This window comes from Pinus tabuliformis, chromosome J (assembly GCF_031772625.1).
Source record: "Pinus tabuliformis cultivar Carrire ecotype Pingquan chromosome J, CPIR1, whole genome shotgun sequence".
NCBI lineage: Eukaryota > Viridiplantae > Streptophyta > Pinopsida > Pinales > Pinaceae > Pinus > Pinus tabuliformis.
Window position 1 is genome coordinate 275,770,064 of NC_142295.1, and position 23,824 is coordinate 275,793,887.

A 23,824-nucleotide genomic window follows, 5' to 3' on the forward strand; every position below is an offset into this window, starting at 1 on the left:
ATAATTAAGTTGTTATCCTTGTTTTAAATATCGATAAATGAATGGGTTTATCATGTTATTAGTTTCTGCCGGGGACTATATGCGATGGATCGATCGCTGACCGTTGGTTGACCGATGTGATTTTTCATTATATTAACAATATAACCTAAGTCGAACCAAAATTTTGGGGTGGAAAGGTTTTGGGGTCTTATTGCGGGCTTCGCATCGTTCGAGGTGAATGGCACGCTTGGGCTCACTGTTTGACGTTACTGCGGTACAGACTCGAGTCCTTTTCAACTCAGACAGATGTACATTTCCGCGGGTAAGCTGGAGTATGTATGTGCCGCATATTGCTTTTTTTATTAATGGAATGTATTGTTATTAATGGAATGTGTTATGGTTTGGAGAAAGGAATAAAGACCTGCAAGACCGACATCCTTGAGTTCAGAGGTTATTCTCTGGCATTGAATATGGTTATGAGATTCCAACTGTGCCAGGATTGGGTGGAGTTTTGGAAGACAAGCGAGCGACCGAAGGCCCGCAGAAACGATGGGCAGGAAGAATGGGTCGCAGATGGATCAGTGGATGTGAGGGGAATGCGCGTTCTCAGGCGAAAAACGGGTGGATGGAAGGCTTCTGTCTTCATCATCAGTAACTCATCATAAATACTGCTATCATCTGTCTCCCAGAACGCTGAGTTAAAGAGTATTCCGTTTCTAATTTCGATATTGATTTGTAATTGTGCAGCAAATGAATTCAGCGAGAGGCTTGCATACTTTGCGATTGCAACAAACCTAATCATTTATCTAACAACTGTGCTGCACGAAGAGCTAGCAACTTCTGCCAAAAATGTCAGCTACTGGGTGGGTGTCACATGCGTTATGCCTCTTGTAGGGGGATTTTTAGCAGATGCTTATTGTGGGCGCTACTGGATGGTCCTTACCTCCTCCATATTATATCTCTCGGTGAGACTGAAATTTTCTTAAAAATCTATTCCCATATTAATTGTTGTAAGCTATGTTACAGTTTTCCTGACTGCGCAATCTTTTTGAAGCTTATTTATTATATATATATGTTTCAGGGCTTAATTTTACTGACGCTGTCAGCATCTCTGTCAGCTCTCAAGCCACCTGATCATTGTGATGGAAGATGCGGGAAGGCCACCAGTACCCAAACTGGTGTTTTTTACTTGGCACTGTATTTAATATCCTTGGGGACTAGCGGCCACAAGCCCTCTCTACAAGCATTTGGTACAGATCAGTTCGATGAGGAAGATAAAATAGACGCTATTAAGAAGAGTTCCTTCTTTAATTTCTGGTATTTTGGGGTCTTAACTGGCCTCCTCTTCGCAGTCACTGTTGTTGCTTACGTTCAGGAGAAGGTAAGTTGGGGATTTGTGATGAGCCCCAATTTTTGGTAACAAATTGGGCTCATTTGGCCTACTTACCTTGCTCAACCCTTCATCTTTTAGCACTTATGCATTCATTTCTTGGTATATTCGTGTTATTTGTAGGAAGAAGGGCAGGCATTATATCTATGTGGCTAATACATGATGATTTCAGGTTTTTTGGCATTAAAGGGAGCAAAGACCACGCAGAAGGAGACAAGGAGACAACAAAGGTGGCATTACAGGTTTATAGGGAGGTTGTTTACAGCCTTAAATAACCTCCCTCGTGATCTCCACCCTAACTCTGAGCTCCAACAACTCTCCCCACCGAGCTTAAAGGCAGCCAACATGTTCTACAGGGACAACAGTTTATAGCAGTTTAACTCTTAGTTGGACAGCTGAGCTCCATTAATTGAGGAAGCCAGCTTGATCCTCATCTTGTATAAATATTAAGGCCGTAGCCTTTGATAGGAGCTTTTTGAACTTTTGAACTACTGTTGCAATTTCTAAGCACGAGCTACAGCTCGGTTTTTGCTCTTTGTAAGCCAGTTTTGGCATGTCATTAGACTCATGATTATTCAATAAAGACAGGCAGCTTTTGATCCAATTTTGAGTTTCTAAGGGAGCTATAGCTCTCAGGTTAGGGCCCAACCTGAGAGTAATAGACCTCCTCTTCTTTGTATTGTTACTTGTTTCCTTGCAGCACTTTATTTCCTCTGTTTTGACATGCATTTAGAATTTACAGTCTACTGATTTGATTTCTTGTATGTGATTGAGTAGGATTAGTTTACAGTTCAAGTGCTTTCAGTTGCTTAGATTAGAGTAGGAGGATTGTAATTCATTAGAGCTCTAAAAAAAGGTTGATAGTGCACTCGCTACCATCTCTGCCTAGAGATTGGGGGTGTGGGCTGTACCAACCACCAAAAACGCAGTCTTATGCTTTCATGCAAGCTGCCACACAGTCATTGCAATCGTAGATCCATCCATGCATTTTTCTCTTGAGCATTACTGCTTCGTTCCAACACCATGCACGATTTTTCTCCACACTTTACATTGATGTTCATTGGTTTAATAACACAATTAGAATAGGTTGATGGAATTCTCGGTTTTGTGCAAGATATAGAGGATTTGTTTCTTTTACACTGAATAGCATCACGTTATCGTGTTCTTCTTCTTATCAACCACGCCTAAAGCCACCTGCTCGACCTCTGTTCAGCTCGTTAGCCTTCCAACCCTTCTACTTCTCACGTAGCTCCATCTTTTTAACTTTTCCTTGCTTCCACCCTTCTATTCACCAACCAACTGTACTCACTCTTTCCTCACCTCAGATCTCTGTCCCTGAGCCACCACAAACTCCTCCTTCACCTTACCCATTCACCCATACCACTCCTCCACTCCTCCATCACCCAGAACTCCCACTACAACACATCCTGTAGAAGTTAGCAGACTTCGTGTAGAAATCCCAAGCTTCCTGTAGGATCCCCTACAGACATCCTGTAGAAACCTGTAACCTCGGTTGCCGAGCACCTGAACGTTGTAGGACTTCTATGGAATGATGTTTTGGATCCTCTGGAACCTCTCCTAGCCCTCCTGACCTTTCCCAATCTTTCTTTCCTTCGAACCACCTCTGCACAGCCAAACCCTAATAAGAAACAAAATCATAATCACTCCATCCACTTAAGCAAAAATACAAAAACAATGTTCTTTTCAATGGAAGTAGTTTGAGTTCATGGATTTCACATCACTAGAAGTAATGGCATCATTTTTAGACATTTTCACTCTCACTATTGCATCATAGAGGTTAAACTAGTCAGATTAGGGTTTACTAGGGTTTCCATGTTTTGGTTGGCTTTCAGTTCATTTTTGCAAAGTAGATTAATTTCCTTTGAGATAGCCTTCGTCCATCATTTAGAAAGCTTCTTCTGAGAACATATAGAAGTTGGCTTGAGCCCTAGCGGACTTGTGCCAGCTGACCAAGTGACAGCTGCGACAAGAGCTAGTACTTGTGCATACAACACCGTCGCTTCCAAGTTTGTACGAACTACCGGGTTGATAAAATTAGAGATAGGAAGCTCCAGGAGTTGTAGCATTATTGCTACAATACTGGAGCCCACCATCTTTTTGGCGCCGTTGCCGGGGAAGCGTCAGAGTATTAGAAATTGTTGCTTTTCTTCTATTTTCTTACTCTTGCCTTCTGCTAAGTAGTTTATTTCATTTCCATTCTGCAAAAGTAGCATAGACATTTCCTGCTTTCATAGATTAGCATTTCCCGCTTTCATAGATTAGCATTTCCTGCTTTCATAGATTAGCATTTCATTTCTGCAAAGCGTAGATTAGTGTTTCAATTCTGCAAGCGTAGACTAGCATTTCCATTCCTGCAATTTCATTTGAGCAAAGTAGATTAGTTCTTTCCTACCTTCAGTTTAATTCTGCATCTTTATAGTTAGTTGTAGATCAATCTGTTTCAGTTTTGCAGGTACCGCAGAAAAACAAAAGCAATCAAAAAAGTCTTTCCATTTCATGCCTCGTAGGAATCGAGATAAAACAGGCAAATTCTTACCCAACACCCCCACCACATCACTGAGTCACCCTTCTCTCTTCTTCGGTGACAGTGATCCAGAAGAACCTATAGGTGAACCTCCTGAGATATACAAAGATCCTATAGTAGAAGAAGAATTAGAAACCATCCCATCTGAAGCTATGGCTGACAATAGAAGAGAAGATGAGAGAATAGAAGGTGCCTTCCCCATCCGAGAGACCAATGGAGAGATGAAAATGAAGAACATTAGCCCCTCCGCCTTACCTCACTTCCATGGACTGACTACTGAAGATCCTGATACCTTCCTGTTCGAGTTTGCTGTCCTTTGTAGAACCTATGACTATACTGAAGATGAGCAGAAGCTGAAACTCTTCCCTTCCACTCTTAAGGATGCAACATTACGCTGGTTCATGGGCTTACCTGGGAATAGTATCACCACTTGGGCTAAGATGCAGCAAGCTTTCAATACCAAGTACAGGGATTACTGTAGGTCCAAGGAAACCAAGGGAGAAATCTTTCGGATGACCATGGGAAATGATGAGTCCCTAGAGGATTATGAGGAGAGGTTCCAACTTAGCTATAAGCGGGCCAGGTGCACACTTGACCCTGAATCCCTCAAGTTGGTCCTGCTCTGAGGAGTCCCCGAAGACCTCTTAGATACCCTTCACATGTTAGCTGGGGGGGACATTTACCAACTGCCTTATGAGGACATCAAGACTGTGTTTAGAAACCACTCCAGGGCAGTTCAGAAACGAGGTAGAGGAACCCTCCTCTCAACTGGTGTCCCTTTCTCCAAACATGAGTTTGCAAATCAATTGGAAGATCTTAAGAGTGAGGTGAGACAGACCATTGCCATGTAGCTGGACACATTCAGGATCCAGCAAAAGAAGGAAGAGGCTAAGAGAGCCTTGGCTATCTTCTGCCCTAGATTTACCAGGAGGCACCCTAAGAACGAATGTCCATTGCATTCGGTTGAAGTGTGTTTCGTTTGTGAGGAGGACCATCCCACAAACCAATGTCCAACCTTACCTGGATTTAAAGCCATGTACCAAGGGACAGAAGCTCCCACTGAACCTCTCTATTACCTCAACCAAAGGAGGCCACAAGGACCTAGAACTTACCAGCAGGGGATGCAAGGGGCACCTCAAGCTTGTTACAACCCCAACCAATCGACTCCTATGCCTTCCTGGGGTCCCCTTGCTCATCCTTCCTGGTCTATGCCTCCTCCATGGTCTTATCCACCTCAGTACCCTACTCCACCCACTACTCATTCTTATCACTCACAGGCCCAGCCATAGCCTCAGTGGAATGCACCTCAGTCGGGGTGGAGGCCCCAATACAACACTCCGCCTGCCATTTTGCCTCCACCACCAGTTCAACCTCAACCATTGCCTCCTGCTCCTCCAAGGCAACCCCAAATACCTGCTCAACCAAACCCGAACCCCAATAATAGACAGGCCCAGCAGGTATACGTTGGGGAAACATCATGCCCTACTTATGCTGTGGAGATCCAGGAGATCAATCTTCGATCTGGCAAGACTCTTCCAGATCGCCAACCTCCTCCCCCAGAGGATGAGGAAGATAAACAGGAAAGTGAACCAAAGGCTATTCCACCCTTTCCTGAGAGACTAACAGCCACCACACAACCCAACCCAGAGGAGGATGAGCTTCTGGGTGAGCTCAAGCAGTTGTGTGTAAAAATACCACTTCTCCAAGCCATCAAGGATGTGCCAATATACAACAAACTGGTTAAGGAAAAGTGTTTCAAACACCCAGGCAGGTGAAAGAGAGATGCTTCAACCATCAATGTCTTAGGACAACTGTCTGACCTTATGTTAGGACAAGTCATCTGCCCAAAGTATCTAGATCCTGGGAGTCCTGTAGTGGATGTCCACATCAATGGCATCATCATACCTCACACTTTGATTGATTTGGGGGCTGCCATTAATGTGATGACCAGGGACACCATGCTCAAGCTCAATCTTCAGGGTTCCTTGAGGAAGACCTCGACAGTTCTGCAACTTGCAGATCGCTCCACTGTGACTCCCGAAGGGATTGTGGAGGATGTCTTGGTCTCTGTCGACTCTTGGGAATACCCTGCAGATTTCTTGGTTCTGCAACCCAAGGCAAAGCTTACTGGATATCCTCTTATTTTGGGAAGGCCTTGGTTAGCCACTGCAGATGCTTACATCAGTTGTCGTGCAGGAAATATGACCATCAAAAATGGTCCTATGTCCAAGCAGCTAGTCCTATATCCTTTTGCCCAACCTTCCTTAGAGCATGACTTACCACTTTGGTTGGAGGAAGGAGATGAGGATGAAGTGTACTCAGCACCTTTGTGCACCCTAGATACCACCAGAAGAGACCCCCCAACCGAGGATGACTTGATTGAGACCTTGATCCAGAATCCACCTTCCAGTGCACTATCCTTAGAGAAATTGGTGGAGGATGCCCAAGCCAGCACCCTAGTGGATCTTTGTACGACCAACCCTGTCACTCCTAGAGTCAAGAATGTGGAGTTCGGCCCTGAGAGAACGTTAAAGATCAGCTCCTCCCTATCTCCTTCCCAGGAAAAGGAGCTGTGCAACCTGTTGGCCAGCCACCTAGATGCTTTTGCTTGGAGCTATAAGGAGATGAAAGGAGTCCATCCCTCGGTCTGTACCCATCACATATACATCAAAGAGGGTTGTAAACCGGTTAGGCAACCTCAGAGGAGAATGAATCCAGCCCTTAAGGACATTGTCAAGGAAGAACTGCAAAAACTGTTGGATGCCGGATTCATTTACCCCATCTCAGATAGTGAATGGGTGTCCCCTCTGGTGTTGGTTCCCAAGAAGAATGGGAAGTGGAGAATCTGTGTGGACTACCGAGAACTGAACAAAGCTACCAAGAAAGACCATTTCCCTCTACCTTTCATAGATCAGGTGTTGGATGGGCTGGCAGGAAAGAAGTTCTTCTCTTTCCTGGATGGGTTTAGCGGGTACAACCAGATTCAAATCAGCCCGGAAGACCAAGATAAGACCACCTTCACTTGCCCTTGGGGTACCTTTGCCTACCGAGTTCTTCCCTTTGGGCTATGCAATGCTCCTGCTACCTTCCAGAGAGCTGTCTTGAGCATCTTCTCAGAGCTGGTCCATGATGCAGTGGAAATCTATATGGATGACTTCACTCCCTATGGGGCCAATTTCCAGGAAGCATTGTCCAATCTGGGAAAAGTCCTAACCAAATGCATTGAGATGAACCTGTCCCTTAGTCCTGAAAAATGTGAATTCCTGATGACTGAAGGGACCGTGTTAGGCCATACCATTTCTTGCCAAGGGTTACAGGTGGATCCTAACAAAATTGCTCTCATCAAGAAGGTTCCACCTCCTCAAAAGGTAAGGGATGTTCGGAGTTTCTTAGGATTAGCAGGGTATTACAGGAGATTCATTAAGGACTTCAGCAAGCTAGCCTCACCATTGTTTGGCCTGTTGGCAAACGATGTGGAATTTAAGTGGACTGATGATTGTCAGAGGGCTTTGAATGAATTAAAGGACAAGTTGGTGTCAGCCCCAATCCTGAGAGGTCCAAACTGGGCCCTACCTTTCCACATCCACACTGATGCCTCGAACAAAGCCATAGGTGCAGCTTTAGGACAAATCGAACAAAAAATTCCATATGCCATTTACTTTGTTAGTAAAAACTTGTCCAAAGCTGAGCTGAATTACACTGTAACTGAGAAGGAGTTTTTGGCTGTGGTCCATGCACTGAACAAGTTCCGACACTATATCACTGGCTATCAAACATTTGTACATACAGACCATGCTGCCATTAGATATTTAATGAATAAACCAGATGTGAATGCTCGTATTATTAGATGGTTACTTTTGTTGCAGCAGTTTGATTTGACCATTGTTGACAAACCAGGTAAAGAAAATGTTGTTGCTGACTTTTTATCTAGATTGGATTTGTCTGTAGATGAGGATGGAACGGTGGATGACCAGATGCCTGATGAACATCTGTTTGCTATCTCAGCACTCTTTCCATGGTTTGCTGATATAGCAAACTACCTTGTTTCAGCACAGTTCCCTCCGCACCTATCTTCAAGAGAGAAGAGCAGAATCATCAGAAAAAGTGCCTCATTTACTTGGATCGGGGGCAATCTGTTCAAGCTTGGCCCCGATCAGATCTTAAGGCGTTGTGTAAGGGAGGAGGAAATCTTTGATATCCTCCTCACCTGTCATGATGGGCCTTGTGGAGGACATTTTGCAGCAAAGAGGACTGCCTTCAAGATCCTGCAGGCAGGCTACTATTGGCCCACACTTCATCAAGATGTCAGAAGATATATCAGCCAATGTGACCAATGCCAAAGAATGGGGAAACCGACTCAAAGGGATGAGATGCCTCTCCAACCTCAAGTGACTCTTGAGCCATTTGAGAAGTGGGGCATGGACTTTGTGGGTCCTATCAACCCTCCTTCGAGGCAAAGGTCTTACATCATTGTGTGTACTGACTACCTGACAAAGTGGGCAGAGACTAAAGCAATCAAAGCAGCAACAGAAGAAAAGGTGGCCGAGTTCTTAAGAGAAAACATCTTCTACAAGTTTGGCTACCCAAGGGAGCTGGTCACCGATCAAGGGAGCCAGTTCACATCCAACTTAGTTGAAGATCTACTAGCTCATCACAAGATCAAGCATAGGACTTCCACCCCCTATCACCCTCAAGCAAATGGGCAGGTGGAAGTCACCAATAGAGCATTAGAAGGGATCTTGACTAAGGTGGTGAGCAGCAGCAGAAGGGACTGGGCAGATCGCCTGGTTGAGGCCACATGGGCTTACAACACCACCTGGAAGACCACCACCGGCTTCACACCTTATGAGCTGGTCTATGGGAAGAAAGCTTTGCTGTCCATTGAGTTTGAATACAACACTTTGAGGATGGCAACTCAGCTAGATCTAGATCTCAGCCATGCACAACAAGAAAGGTTATTGCAGCTGAATGCACTGGATGAGCACCGAATGTAGGCCCTCCTTCACTCAGAAGTGGTTCAACTTCAGAGAAAGGTGTGACATGACCAACATCTCCATGACAAGCAATTCCAGCCTGGAGATTGGGCTTTGTTGTATGACTCCAGATACAAAGATTTCAAGGGGAAACTGAGAACCAGATGGCTAGGACCATATACAGTGGAAAAATGTCATGACAATGGATCTGTGCTTATTCGGACCATTGATGAGGAAGCCATCCCCATGCTTGTCAATGGGCATATATTGAAGATCTACAAGAAGCCTCTCTCAAGACAAGAGTTCATCAAAACTATGGAGAAATCAGTATTAGTCATAGAGAAGGGTTCTGCCTCTCCTTTGGGCATACCCTGAAAGATCTAAAAAAAAAAATAAAAAAATAAAAAATAATAATAATAATAAAGATCCTTGGGTGAAAACCTCTCTGAGGCGCCCAAGGCAGGTGGTAGGGGTGAAAACCTCATTGAGGCGCCCCTATTGTCTTTTGAAAAAAAAAAAAAAAAAAAGGAGATTGGAAAAAGATCCTTGAGTGAAAACCTCTTTGAGGCGCTTAAGGCAGATGGCAAGGGTGAAAACCTCAATGAGGCGCCCCTGTTATCTTTCAAAAAAAAAAAGAGAAAAAAAAGAAAAAGAAAAAGAAAAAAAAACAAAAGAAAAAAACAAGGTCAACAGATTCATTATGTAAAATTGCATGCAGGTTGCAGGTGTTCTATGGAGGAGAGGAAGCCTCTCAACTCAGAGCTCAGGATCCTTATCATGCTGTCAGGAGACCTCACCAGCACCTCCTCCAAGAATACTCATTTTCTCCAAGGTATGTGCAATTTTATTACAGCTTGAGTCTTCTACAGGAAGACGCAGATTTTCTACAGGAAGATGCAGATTTTCTACAGGAAGGTGCAAACTCTCTACAGGAAACGCAACCTTTCTACAGGAAGCTCTGTATTTCTACAGGAAACTTCCTGTAGAAGCCCAGGACGGTCCAGAATCCATGTTATGAGAAGATCTAACGACTAAGGATCGGTTTGGACGCATGCAAGCTATTGTTATCTCCCTTGCACATTGTTGTCACCTCGTCCTGCCATCCTTGTCGACATGCAACGAAGTTACCTGCACCAGCAAAGCAGATCGATGAGTTCTCAGAAAAAGCAAGTTTTAAATGAAAAAAACTCTGAGATCTCATACCATATCCGTCCTAGTCATCCAGAAGCCCTGGGAGCGTAATCGGGAGGCCAGATCCTTCGTCGTGCAGCATGCACCCAAGGAGGAAGAACTGTTACAAGACATCCCGCGGGAGTCCTGTAACAGTTAAGCCCGCTAGAGTGTATACTATTCACAGCGCTGGCCATATACAATGAACGCGGACGCATGCAGCCAAGCATCAACTCCATCGTCGGCAGCCTGTAAACGTGAACCTCCGGGCCTGTGCAAATTCACCAGCAGCAGGTAGATCCATTCATCATCGTCCAAAACCCGAGAAATCGTGTTGCAGCCGCGCAGGTAAGTGTCTCGACCCTTTCTTCCGTCAGATCGCATGAATTTTACTTTGAATTGTTTGCAAAGTGTAAAGTGAATGGGTTGAGCGGCTGTATTGCCAGTTGACTGGCCACGTCGACCGATTAATGGTCCAGTCAGATGTTTGGGTGGCGGCCGTGACAAAAGGAATGATTCGCACACACGTGAGGACAATCCCCGTCGGTAAAAACGGATTTAGCAGAAGAAACGGCGGCGGATCTGCTGGAGGGATGATGCGGTAGTAAGTGAACGCGCAGTCAAATGATGGGACGACGTCATCCAACGGTCCGGCGGGGACAACTCACCCCCCGCGCCACGGATTCCGCCGATTCAAATCTAATCGGCTAGATTGGCCGCATGCATTTATCATTCGCCGTTCGAACCTCGAGTGCACATTCAGATCTCTCTGCAGTTCGAAACTCCAAGCCTTTGGCTACCAAAACGGCTGTGAAGCACCACCGAGAACGCAGACCAACTGCAGTCTTCCCCAGGGATCACGCGCTGCTCCTACAGGAAAGCTGCTCCTACAGGAAAGCTGTTTCTACAGGAAGGCGGGTTCCTCACGTAAAAAGGTGGCAGATAAAAAGGTAACCCTGAACTCTCCATGCAATTGGTTTTTAAAGGTGGCAGGATCGTCGTCTACAGTCTGGTTGTAGGAAATGGTCGAAATTATTGTCTGCTGTGCATAGACTGTCGTTCTACAGGATGTCAGTGAATTAAACTGTGTAAGGTCCTCAGGGATAAGTTGTGAATTATTTGCACAACAGAAGCGTAATTCCACGCCCTGTCTCCGTAAGCTAAACTTCTTCCGCATTCGCCACCTCTAGCACAGTTTTTATCATGTCGGGTGGGTTTATTAGACGGGAACCCACTGATTCATCAAAATTAAGAGAAAACCCAGAGGTGGTAGAGCTCTTCACACAGGCACAATGGATATCCTTTTGTGACAAGTTGCAGGGTCATGACGATGAAGTGGCAGAAGAATTTTTACAAGCCTTGAGGCCGAAATCCAAAACGCTGGCCACCGTGAACTTCAGGGGCCTAAGCCTCAAGCTCACCCCGCAGTATATCAGTCGAATTACTGAACTTCCAATGGGTTTGCCATGGGATAAGGAAGAAAGGAAGTTGAGCCAGCAGGCAAAGAAAGAATTCTTTCCACCTGAGGAGGAATTCACGGAGGACAAAAATGGGGTGCGAAGAACCAGCTTGCTGCCACCATGGAATGAAGTTAGCCTGCAAATCATGAAGTATATAACCTGTGAAGGCCGTTTTAGCATCGTGTACGCGTATCACTTCAGGTTGCTCACTGAATTGAGACACCAGATTGATCTTCCTGTAGAAAATAAACTGAGCATTCCTTATTTCCTGCTACAGTCTCTAATTGAGTGTGCCACAAAGTTAAAAGAAGGCATACCAGATCAGGTAGCCCACCATGGGTTAATCAAACTTCTTGTGGAGGATGCGCTTCATTCATATAAGGTTCCCCTCTCATGGGAATCATTCAGGAATTTGACAAGAGATGGAGATATAAGGATGTTGACTGAAGAAACGGGTTCCTCCAGCAGTGAGGAAAAAGAAGCAGTGGCCGCGGAAAAGAAAGAAACAGGCCAGAAGACCCCGACCACAGTGCAGAAGAAAGAACAAAGGAGGAAGCACGAGAAAAAGGATGCTGAGGAAAAAGGTGACACACCCATTTTGTCAGCAAGAGAGAAAAGGTTGCAGAGCAGAACGGACAAAGCTGAGAAGGTCCACATCAGCCCAAGTACCTCATCAGCACCCGCAACCAAACCAAAAAGCAAAACCCATGCAGCAAAGCAAGCCAAGGTGGCGACACCTGTGTCTGCAAGAAAGCAGAAACAGGCTTCTACAGGAAGCCCGAAAACAGAAAAAGGGTCTTCTACAGGAAGCCCGAAAATCATTGAAAAAAGGGCTTCTACAGGCAGCCCGAAAATTACCAAAACAGGGGCTTCTACAGGAAGCCCGAAATTGGCTAAAATAGGGTCTTCTACAGGAAGCCCTGAAAAGGTGAAACCCAAGGAGAAGAAGGCAGACATTCTAGCAAGGGAGGCATCAGCTGTACTAGTTGGCCTCAGCACGCCACCTGTTATCACAAAATCAAGCACTGAAGGCTGCCAATCAGCAAGATTCTGTGTAACTATTTCAAACCAGGCTTTGGACTAAGGCTTAGCCTCCTTATTCTGAGAGGGCTCTCTCACAGATTATGAATATTGACTAATGACAAGAAAAGATGGCTAACTCTTATAAGACACATGAAAAATAAGCTGGCTGGACAAAATTGAATTGATTCCCATTGGGCTTATGTAGTCTCTCATATCTCAGCAAACAAAAACACTATCTTTTCATAGAAATCAGGGCACTTTACATCTATATGTTCAAACATAACTTTGAAACCACAGTTTGCCAAGGCATACAGGAAGTCAGAGCATGATTCATGAGTTCTGAGTGATTATGCATTAACAAAACTGTAAAAGAACCTTAAAGAAAGAATACCATCACACATTTGAACAAGAAGATCCATTGTGAATCCTGAGAAGAAAACACAGTCATTTGCATTACTGAAATTTGTTTATACATAAACCAAAAACAGTCTTCTCCAAAACATCCAACCCCCACTACATCAAAGTCTGATCTATATATAGAGATACAATCTTAACCACTATGAGCTTCCTCCTCCAGCATGAGGGGAGCTCGAAGACTATTACTAATTACCCTTATCTACCAATTAACTAATTCATTAAATACATTAAGCACTGACTGTAATTACAAAGAGTGCTAATTAAACTACATATCTAATTCTATCTTCCTCGTATCATTATCTTTCTTTGCTCTTGGACACCTGTCTCCTTTCAGTTTGGCCGAGATAACTGAGAAGTGGATGCAATGAACAAGGTTAGCATTGGATACTGAATGCGCTGATGGTTCATTGATCATAAGAACAAACCCCTGTTTTTCCGGTCCTTGTCTCCCACCATCCTTCGAAAGTTAAGCAACATGTTCCCAGCTCTTTAATACCCCAAAAATGATGAGCATCACCATATTCCCAAATGTGCTGGAAGATTCGTTGATTGAACAGGTGTGCAAGCCAAAACTCTTCGTATGCACCTCCTTCCAAACCCTAACAACCGGTAATAAAGTACCTTTATCAAAGCTTTAACTTAAGACAAAACATTTCACCTTTTCAAAAAGGTACACTTGTCATTATCTGAATGGTTATGCTAGCCTCATGTCGTCTCCTAAATGTCCCTTAGACGTTTCCTTTGATAATTTTCTGATCCTACCATCAAACTGTTTGTCTTCATCATAAAACAACACCTACAGCAGTTTCGTAGCGCGCTACGAAACTGCTGTTTTTGCTAAAACAGAGTGTATTTGCCTTAAGGAATTTTTTTTGCTTGGACTTTTGACTTTTTAAACCTCCTTATTCAAATGCGTTCTTTACCACGAGCAGCATCAACTTTCCTATGAACCCATTTATGCTAAGCCTGTAACTTAATAATCTTCATGTTGCTTATTGCTTCATTAGTGACCTGCATACAGTTATCTTTGAATGAAATGAGCTTTTCGGCCATAGACACTCCTTGCTAAACTTCAATCTGATCTTTGATTACAGCATGTATTCCCTTTTCAACATTTCCACTTGTAGTTCAAAACTAGTGACTGAGATTGGATTGTTTAGCTTCAGCTGCTACGAAACTGTTGTTCTGGCTGAAAAATATGTCTTTGGACAGAGCTCATAATTTCTCACAGAAAAAGTATTTGGAAAAACTGAAGGAGGTTTTTGTGAACCAATCCGTGCTTAACAAAAACCTCTTTTGGTTTTTTAAAACACTACTCCAGCTGCCCAGAATCGATCTTTGAAGAAGATGTGTAAAACAGGAAATTAAAAACTGCACCTACAACAGTTTCGTAGCGCAACTTTTAGTCACTCGTTTCTCCCAGCTCATAATCAATTTGAAGAAACTGAAAGAGGTTTTTCTAGTTCAGTATGTTAGGAATAAAAACCTCTTTCAATTTTCGAAAATATTCTTTCAGCTACGCTAAATACCTCCTGGAAGTTGACTGCTTAAAACAGAGAAATATGCCTGTAACAAACATCACCTACAGCATCTCATTAAAACTAATCTCGAGATATTCAAGTAATATCCCAATTTTAGCATCCTCTGATAATATTGACTAAACTTGCACCAAACACTAAACACCATCATCAAGGCCAGCAAACAGATTTAAATGCTCTATGTCAACACAAGAACAAAGATACAAGAGCTCCTTAGGATATCTTTCTGTTCTTCAAGACTTTTTTGCAAATTATAAACAAGAAAAGGTGGCAAAAGCCCGTTCTTCCCAGAAGTCATACTTCCATCTTTATATCTTCATCTGAGGGTTTTAAGTGTGCAACATGATCAACAGAAATCCGCTCTGCCTCCACAGTCCCTATGATGTTCTGATGGTGAAATTATTTTGAAACAAAACCGCGAATCTGTCTATTCTGCATCCACCTTTAGATATTGCAGTTGCATATTGAATTAACAGTTGTTTGGAAGAGCTCCCTGTATGAACATTATCTTGCCAATGTAGCGGGATTATAGGAAAAACCTTGAGAATGAAACACAGCAGTATTATTTGTATATTGATGATAAGATCCAGCACTGTGACATGTCGAGTCAGATATTCCCACAGAACCCATAGGAGACAGAGGTGATATGGGTGGGCTATGGTTGTGTTGTTTTGCTTCCCTGAATATAGCTTGCCTCTCAACATCAGGCAATGAACTCATTTCCCAAATTTCGTAGCGCAGCCAGTGCAAAATATGAATTATGCGCTACGAAATCACCTAAAACATGCTGCGCTGCGAAACTGCCAAAAGGATTTATGTGCTGCAAAACACTTTGTCCTCAAGCTAGTGTGAGCTATTTGGCATCAGAATTTTCAGTGATAACAGTGGCTCCACTTGGGATAGTGTGCCCTTGTGGTACACTAAGAACCTGCAGTTCCAGTGCCTTATCCATTTATGACAAATAAAAATTTATTTAACAAACATCTTCTTTAAGTTCCTTGGGCCTTCACCTCGGGCTTAAGCTTGATGATCACTGTAGGAGATAGAAGTCTATATCTACCACTACTAAAAAAAATAATTGCTCAGTCAACCTTGAGCTTATTTGCATTTATCTTACCTACCTACCCTATCAGCTGCAAGCTCCACTTGTAGCTCAAGCAACATGATATTTCCAATGTAGCCAATCATTTATCTTATCTGACATTTGAGTCCTTTGGCTGTGCTTGAAACAAAAATAAATCAGATACTGAAGTAACCAAGGCAGCATGAGGTGTAACTGTTCTTCAACATGAAAATATAACTGGAATCCTGAACAGTAAATCTTTTCCATGTAATCAGCTATAGGGTCAAAAAACACACGGTTAGTTTGCTGATTCTCATAACATTCTATATCTTCAAACAACTTATCCTCAGCCACACCAAATTTATTTGATATGCTATCCAACTGCCTTTCTGAATGATGCTCACAAACAATGTAATTTTCCTCACTACTATGATCATTATTTGAAGTAAGCTGCTGCAAGGAATTACAAAATTGAACAAGCTTTTCCTCTGCCTGAGGGTCATAGAAAATTTCCTCCAATATTTCTTCTTGCTGGGTGCAATCAATTTCATCTTCATCATGATCTGAAGCCTGACAAATCTGCTGCACCTCTACATCAATATCTAAGGATAAAACATGGTTTTCACAAGTAAACTCCTGCTGCTCTTCATACTGTGTTTCATGGAATGTTATACCTTCTCCTTGGTGCTGGAATGCATTGTTATGAAGAGCCTCTAAAATTTCTTCATCCGTAAACTCATCATCATCATAAAAATCCTTCAAATACTGAATAAGATTTAAAGAATGCCTACAACAATCTTTAAGCAGCAATAAGGAAGGATAACCTTCTTTATACATTTCACAGAATTCATCATGAAAACTAGCAAGCGAATATATTGAACCATTTTCCAGACTTTTATACCAAGACCATGCTTTTCCTTCTAAAGTGGTCATAAACATTTTCATGAGACAATCTTCAGGGAAATGAACCTTAAGACTGTGTACATGCATATGGAATTTAACCAAATGGAGAGCAGCATTATCCTTCTTTTCATCTTTGAATATTGGAAGATCATCTAACCAATCAACCTTTGGCATAGGATTTGGAAAACCAGGGATATGAGACCGATCCATAGGAGCATACCTGGCATTCATTCTTGCAGTAGAATCCATCTTGAAACTTCATCAAGCTACTGATCTTCTAGTAGTGGAGTCACCTTCCAATTCCTTATATTGATGTGTGGAGTCGCCAAGGTAGTTTTGCAGCCTCGAAAACCTTTTTGAGCTCCTGCTACCTTCAGAAGTTCAATCTTAAAATTTCGGGAATGAGTAATCTTCAGGCTCCCGGCAGACGCACCAAAATGTTATCACAAAATCAAGCACTGAAGGCTGCCAATCAGCAAGATTCTGTGTAACTATTTCAAACCAGGCTTTGGACTAAGGCTTAGCCTCCTTAGTCTGAGAGGGCTCTCTCACAGATTATGAATATTGACTAATGAGAAGAAAAGATGGCTAACTCTTATAAGACACATGAAAAATAAGCTGGCTGGACAACATTGAATTGATTCCCATTGGGCTTATGGAGTCTCTCATATCTCAGCAAACAAAAACACTATCTTTTCATAGAAATCAGGGCACTTTACATCTATATGTTCAAACATAACTTTGAAACCACAGTTTGCCAAGGCATACAGGAAGTCAAAGCATGATTCATGAGTTCTGAGTGATTATGCATTAACAAAACTGTAAAAGAACCTTAAAGAAAGAATACCATCACACATTTGAACAAGAAGATCCATTGTGAATCCTGAGAAGAAAACATAGTCATTTGCATTACTGAAATTTGTTTATACATAAACCAAAAACAGTCTTCTCCAAAACATCCAACCCCCCCTACATCAAAGTCTGATCTATATATAGAGATACAATCTTAACCACTATGAGCTTCCTCCTCCAGCATGAGGGGAGCTCGAAGACTATTACTAATTACCCTTATCTACCAATTAACTAATTCATTAAATACATTAAGCACTGACTGTAATTACAAAGAGTGCTAATTAAACTACATATCTAATTCTATCTTCCTCGTATCATTATCTTTCTTTGCTCTTGGACACCTGTCTCCTTTCAGTTTGGCCGAGATAACTGAGAAGTGGATGCAATGAACAAGGTTAGCATTGGATACTGAATGCGCTGATGGTTCATTGATCATAAGAACAAACCCCTGTTTTTCCGGTCCTTGTCTCCCACCATCCTTCGAAAGTTAAGCAACATGTTCCCAGCTCTTTAATACCCCAAAAATGATGAGCATCACCATATTCCCAAATGTGCTAGAAGCTTCGTTGATTGAACAGGTGTGCAAGCCAAAACTCTTCGTATGCACCTCCTTCCAAACCCTAACAACCGGTAATAAAGTACCTTTATCAAAGCTTTAACTTAAGACAAAACATTTCACCTTTTCAAAAAGGTACATTATCTGAATGGCTATGCTAGCCTCATGTGGTCTCCTAAATGTCCCTTAGACGTTTCCTTTGATAATTTTCTGATCCTACCATCAAACTGTTTGTCTTCATCATAAAACAACACCTACAGTAGTTTCGTAGCGCGCTACGAAACTGCTGTTTTTGCTAAAACAGAGTGTATTTGCCTTAAGGAATTTTTTTTGCTTGGACTTTTGACTTTTTAAACCTCCTTATTCAAATGCGTTCTTTACCACGAGCAGCATCAACTTTCCTATGAACCCATTTATGCTAGGCCTGTAACTTAATAATCTTCATGTTGCTTATTGCTTCATTAGTGACCTGCATACAGTTATCTTTGAATGAAATGAGCTTTTCGGCCATAGACACTCCTTGCTAAACTTCAATCTGATCTTTGATTACAGCATGTATTCCCTTTTCAACATTTCCACTTGTAGTTCAAAACTAGTGACTGAGATTGGATTGTTTAGCTTCAGCTGCTACGAAACTGTTGTTCTGGCTGAAAAATATGTCTTGGGACAGAGCTCATAATTTCTCACAGAAAACGTATTTGGAAAAACTGAAGGAGGATTTTGTGAACCAATCCATGCTTAACAAAAACCTCTTTTGGTTTTTTAAAACACTACTCCAGCTGCCCAGAATCGATCTTTGAAGAAGATGTGTAAAACAGGAAATTAAAAACTGCACCTACAGCAGTTTCGTAGCGCAACTTTTAGTCACTCGTTTCTCCCAGCTCATAATCAATTTGAAGAAACTGAAAGAGGTTTTTCTAGTTCAGTATGTTAGGAATAAAAACCTCTTTCAATTTTCGAAAATATTCTTTCAGCTGCGCTAAATACCTCCTGGAAGTTGACTGCTTAAAACAGAGAAATATGCCTGTAACAAACATCACCTACAGCATCTCATTAAAACTAATCTCGAGATATTCAAGTAATATCCCAATTTTAGCATCCTCTGATAATATTGACTGAACTTGCACCAAACACTAAACACCATCATCAAGGCCAGCAAACAGATTTAAATGCTCTATGTCAACAGCAAGAACAAGCTCCTTAGGATATCTTTCTGTTCTTCAAGACTTTTTTGCAAATTATAAACAAGAAAAGGTGGCAAAAGCCCGTTCTTCCCAGAAGTCATACTGCCATCTTTATATCTTCATCTGAGGGTTTTAAGTGTGCAACATGATCAACAAAAATCCGCTCTGCCTCCACAGTCCCTATGATGTTCTGATGGTGAAATTATTTTGAAACAAAACCGCGAATCTGTCTATTCTGCATCCACCTTCAGATATTGCAGTTGCATATTGAATTAACAGTTGTTTGGAAGAGCTCCCTGTATGAACATTATCTTGCCAATGTAGCGGGATTATAGGAAAAACCTTGAGAATGAAACACAACAGTATTATTTGTATATTGATGATAAGATCCAACACTGTGACATGTCGAGTCAGATATTCCCACAGAACCCATAGGAGACAGAGGTGATATGGGTGGGCTATGGTTGTGTTGTTTTGCTTCCCTGAATATAGCTTGCCTCTCAACATCAGGCAATGAACTCATTTCCCCAATTTCGTAGCGCAGCCAGTGCAAAATATGAATTATGCGCTACGAAATCACCTAAAACATGCTGCGCTGCGAAACTGCCAAAAGGATTTATGTGCTGCAAAACACTTTGTCCTCAAGCTAGTGTGAGCTATTTTGGCATCATAATTTTCAGTGATAACACCACCTAAGCCAAAAGAAAAGAGGAAGAGGGAGACCCCTCTATACTTTAAAGCTCGAAGAAGTGTTAGGATAAAGACGGGCAAGCCACAGCCTTCGTCCAGCAGCCCGATTGTCATTGAAGATGCCCCTGCTTCTCCCAAGGAAAAGTCCCCCTCAAGGATAACAGTCACCTATGAGAAGGGGAGTCCAAAGAAAAATACGTGGCAAGAAAGGTTAGACCTGTTGACTGAAAAGGCTCGGCTACAGGAGGCTGAAAATGTTCTACAGGACACTCTGGCCCGGCTACAGGAAACAGAGAAGAGGGAAGGAGAAGGACCCTCATCACCACCAAGGGAGGGTGAGATAGAGCCACCTAAAGAGGCAGAAAAAGAACATATACCAGAGCCCAGCCCTCAGCCTAGTCTGAGTTCATACTACACCTTTTTAGAGGCGGGCAAAATCATACCGCAGAAATTTACTGTACCCCTGTTTTTTGCATTAGAAGAAGAAAGAGTCCGTACCCACACATGGATGCAAATCGCCAAGTCAAAGGGTGTGGCGGACATAGGTCCCTTACAAGAGCAACTCAAGGAGGTCAGGAGTGAATTCGCCATGGCTAAACATGTGGCTAATTGCCAAAGAGTGTACCTACAGGAAGAAAACCAGAAGCTAAGATTGCAACTATAGGAGCTGAGGGCAGGGGCAGGTACATCCTCCAAAGACACCACAAAAGAACAACAAGGCAAAAAGGAGCTGACCACCAGTCTTGAGGAGCCAATGACACTTCTACAGGAAGCAGAACAGCAAGCACAAATTGAAGTGCAAGCTCTAAAAGAACAGCTGCAGCAAAAGGAAGCACAATTGGCCTGCATGGCCAGTTGGGCCATGGAGGCAATACAGTGCAGAAAACCTGCAAAATCCTATGGTTTGTACTTGAAAGATCAATGGCTGCAGTTCCAAATAAATACCTTGGCACAAAGAGGTATTTCTCAGATCCAAAACCCACAGCAATTTTCTGAGTTGTGCAGTACTAGTTCGTCAGAAGATAAAGCCAAATTGGCAGAGTTCTACCTCCACAATTTGGCTTTGCCTAATGAAGTCTCCTAGGATCCCAATACTGCCTTGGGTGATGTGCAATTGATGGCGTTCGCTTCATGGTTGAACCATGAGGATCAAAGAGCAGCTGAAGCAAAATCGGTCATGAACCGAGAATTGAGCGAGCCATTGTTCATTCGAGCAGAACCAGAGGATCCGGTTGCACTCATCTCAGCACACCAACAGTTGTCTACTGATCCCACAGCTTCCTTGAGATTTATGGACCAACAGGTCCAAGCCATAGCTCATTTTGAAGACATGGAAAGACTGTTAGGAGAAAATGCTGCCCAAGCATGCACATGCAGATGGAATACCTTGGCACACAGTTTGAAAATCCGAGAGTACCATACCCCAACTCGGATGAGAGAAGCTTTGGTAAGGGTAGACCTTTACAAGAAATCCATGCAAAGCCTCCAGGCCAGCTCGATTGGCCTTAAACTCAGCCCACCACTACTGCTAGGATTGACTGAAGGCAACACAGAGGAGGATGACAGTGAACAATGGGAAGAGGTGAACAGGAAAGTTGGGTTTCATATCAGCAAGGAGGACACTACCACAGAGGCTTGGGATGTAAGGGAAGCAGTAAAAACAATGAAGGATGAAGATTTGGACTAAGTTGCTCAAGGATGAGCAAATATTTTAGCTGGGGGGTGATGATGAGCCCCAATTTTTGGTAAAAAATTGGGCTCATTTGGCCTACTTACCTTGCTCAACCCTTCATCTTTTATCACTTATGCATTCATTTCTTGGTATATTCGTGTTATTTGTAGGAAGAAGGGTAGGCATTATATCTATGTGGCTAATACATGATGATTTCAGGTTTTTTGGCATTAAAGGGAGCAAAGACCACGCAGAAGGAGGTTTTCTACATCCTTAAATAACCTCCCTCGTGATCTCCACCCTAACTCCGAGCTCCAACAACTCTCCCCACCGAGCTTAAAGGCAGCCAACATGTTCTACAGGGACAGCAGTTTACAGCAGTTTAACTCTTAGTTGGACAGCCGAGCTCCATTAATTGAGGAAGCCAACTTGATCCTCATCTTGTATAAATATTAAGGCCGTAGCCTTTGATAGGAGCTTTTTGAACTTTTGAACTACTGTTGCAATTTCTAAGCACGAGCTACAGCTCGGTTTTTGCTCTTTGTAAGCCAGTTTTGGCATGTCATTAGACTCATGATTATTCAATAAAGACAGGCAGCTTTTGATCCACTTCTGAATTTCTAAGGGAGCTATAGCTCTCAGGTTAGGGCCCAACCTGAGAGCAATAGACCTCCTCTTCTTTGTATTGTTACTTATTTCCTTGCAGCACTTTATTTCCTCTGTTTTGACATGCATTTAGAATTTACAGTCTACTGATTTGATTTCTTGTATGTGATTGAGTAGGATTAGTTTACAGTTCAAGTGCTTTCAGTTGCTTAGATTAGAGTAGGAGGATTGTAATTCAATAGAGCTCCAAAAAAAGGTTGATAGTGCACTCGCTGCCATCTCTGCCTAGAGATTGGGGGTGTGGGCTGTACCAACCACCAAAAACGCAGTCTTATGCTTTCATGCAAGTTGCCACACAGTCATTGCAATCGTAGATCCATCCATGCATTTTGCTCTTGAGCACTACTGCTTCGTTCCAACACCATGCACGATTTTTCTCCACACTTTACATTGCTGTTCATTGGTTTAATAACACAGTTAGAATAGGTTGATGGAATTCTCGGTTTTGTGCAAGATATAGAGGATTTGTTTCTTTTACACTGCATAGCATCACGTTATCGTGTTATTCTTCTTCTCAACCACGCCTAAAGCCACCTGCTCGACCCCTGTTCAGCTCGTTAGCCTTCCAACCCTTCTACTTCTCACGTAGCTCCATCTTTTTAACTTTTCCTTGCTTCCACCCTTCTATTCACCAACCAACTGTACTCACTCTTTCCTCACCTCAGATCTCTGTCCCTGAGCCACCACAAACTCCTCCTTCACCTTACCCATTCACCCATACCACTCCTCCACTCCTCCATCACCCAGAACTCCCACTACAGCACATCCTGTAGAAGTTAGCAGACTTCCTGTAGAAATCCCAAGCTTCCTGTAGGATCCCCTGCAGACATCCTGTAGAAACCTGTAACCTCGGTTGCCGAGCACCTGAACGTTGTGGACTTCTATGGAATGATGTTTTGGATCCTCTGGAACCTCTCCTAGCCCTCCTGACCTTTCCCAAGCTTTCTTTCCTTCGAACCACCTCTGCACAGCCAAACCCTAATAAGAAACAAAATCATAATCACTCCATCCACTTAAGCAAAAATACAAAAACAATGTTCTTTTCAATGGAAGTAGTTTGAGTTCATGAATTTCACATCACTAGAAGTAATGGCATCATTTTTAGACATTTGCACTCTCACTATTGCATCATAGAGGTTAAACTAGTCAGATTAGGGTTTACTAGGGTTTCCATGTTTTGGTTGGCTTTCAGTTCATTTTTGCAAAGTAGATTAATTTCCTTTGAGATAGCCTTCGTCCATCATTTAGAAAGCTTCTTCTGAGAACATATAGAAGTTGGCTTGAGCCCTAGCGGACTTGTGCCAGCTGACCAAGTGACAGCTGCGACAAGAGCTAGTACTTGTGCATACAGCACCGTCGCTTCCAAGTTTGTACGAACTACCGGGTTGATAAAATTAGAGATAGGAAGCTCCAGGAGTTGTAGCATTATTGCTACAATACTGGAGCCCACCAATTTGGATTCGGGATCATCACAGTGGTCATGATTATAACCACTGTTATATTTTTGTGTGGGACGCCATTCTACAGACACAAGCTTCCAGGAGGCAGCCCTATCACTCGTATCCTTCAAGTTGTAGTCGGTGCTATTACAAAAAGAACCATTGACACACCTTCAGATATTACCTTGCTTTACGAGAATCTGGATGTGGAGTCCATAAAATCAGGCCAGAGGCTTCTATCTCACACAGATAATTTACAGTAAGTCAACGATTTTAATGTAATTAGTTACATCTAGTTTGTGCG

At 42.7% G+C, this 23,824-nt stretch overlaps 1 protein-coding gene across 1 annotated transcript in view; it reads left to right on the top strand.

Moving 5' to 3' along the window:
• The first annotated feature begins 368 nt into the window (after nucleotides 1-368).
• The window catches only part of LOC149226853 (protein NRT1/ PTR FAMILY 5.6-like), a 44,246-nt gene continuing 20,790 nt past the window's right edge, over nucleotides 369-23,824 (top strand). The window contains exons 1-3 of the mRNA XM_089380318.1: nucleotides 369-630; nucleotides 727-944; nucleotides 1,061-1,395. Of these exons, the coding sequence (XP_089236444.1) occupies nucleotides 369-630; nucleotides 727-944; nucleotides 1,061-1,395 (815 nt within the window). The remainder of the gene's footprint in view (nucleotides 631-726; nucleotides 945-1,060; nucleotides 1,396-23,824) is intronic.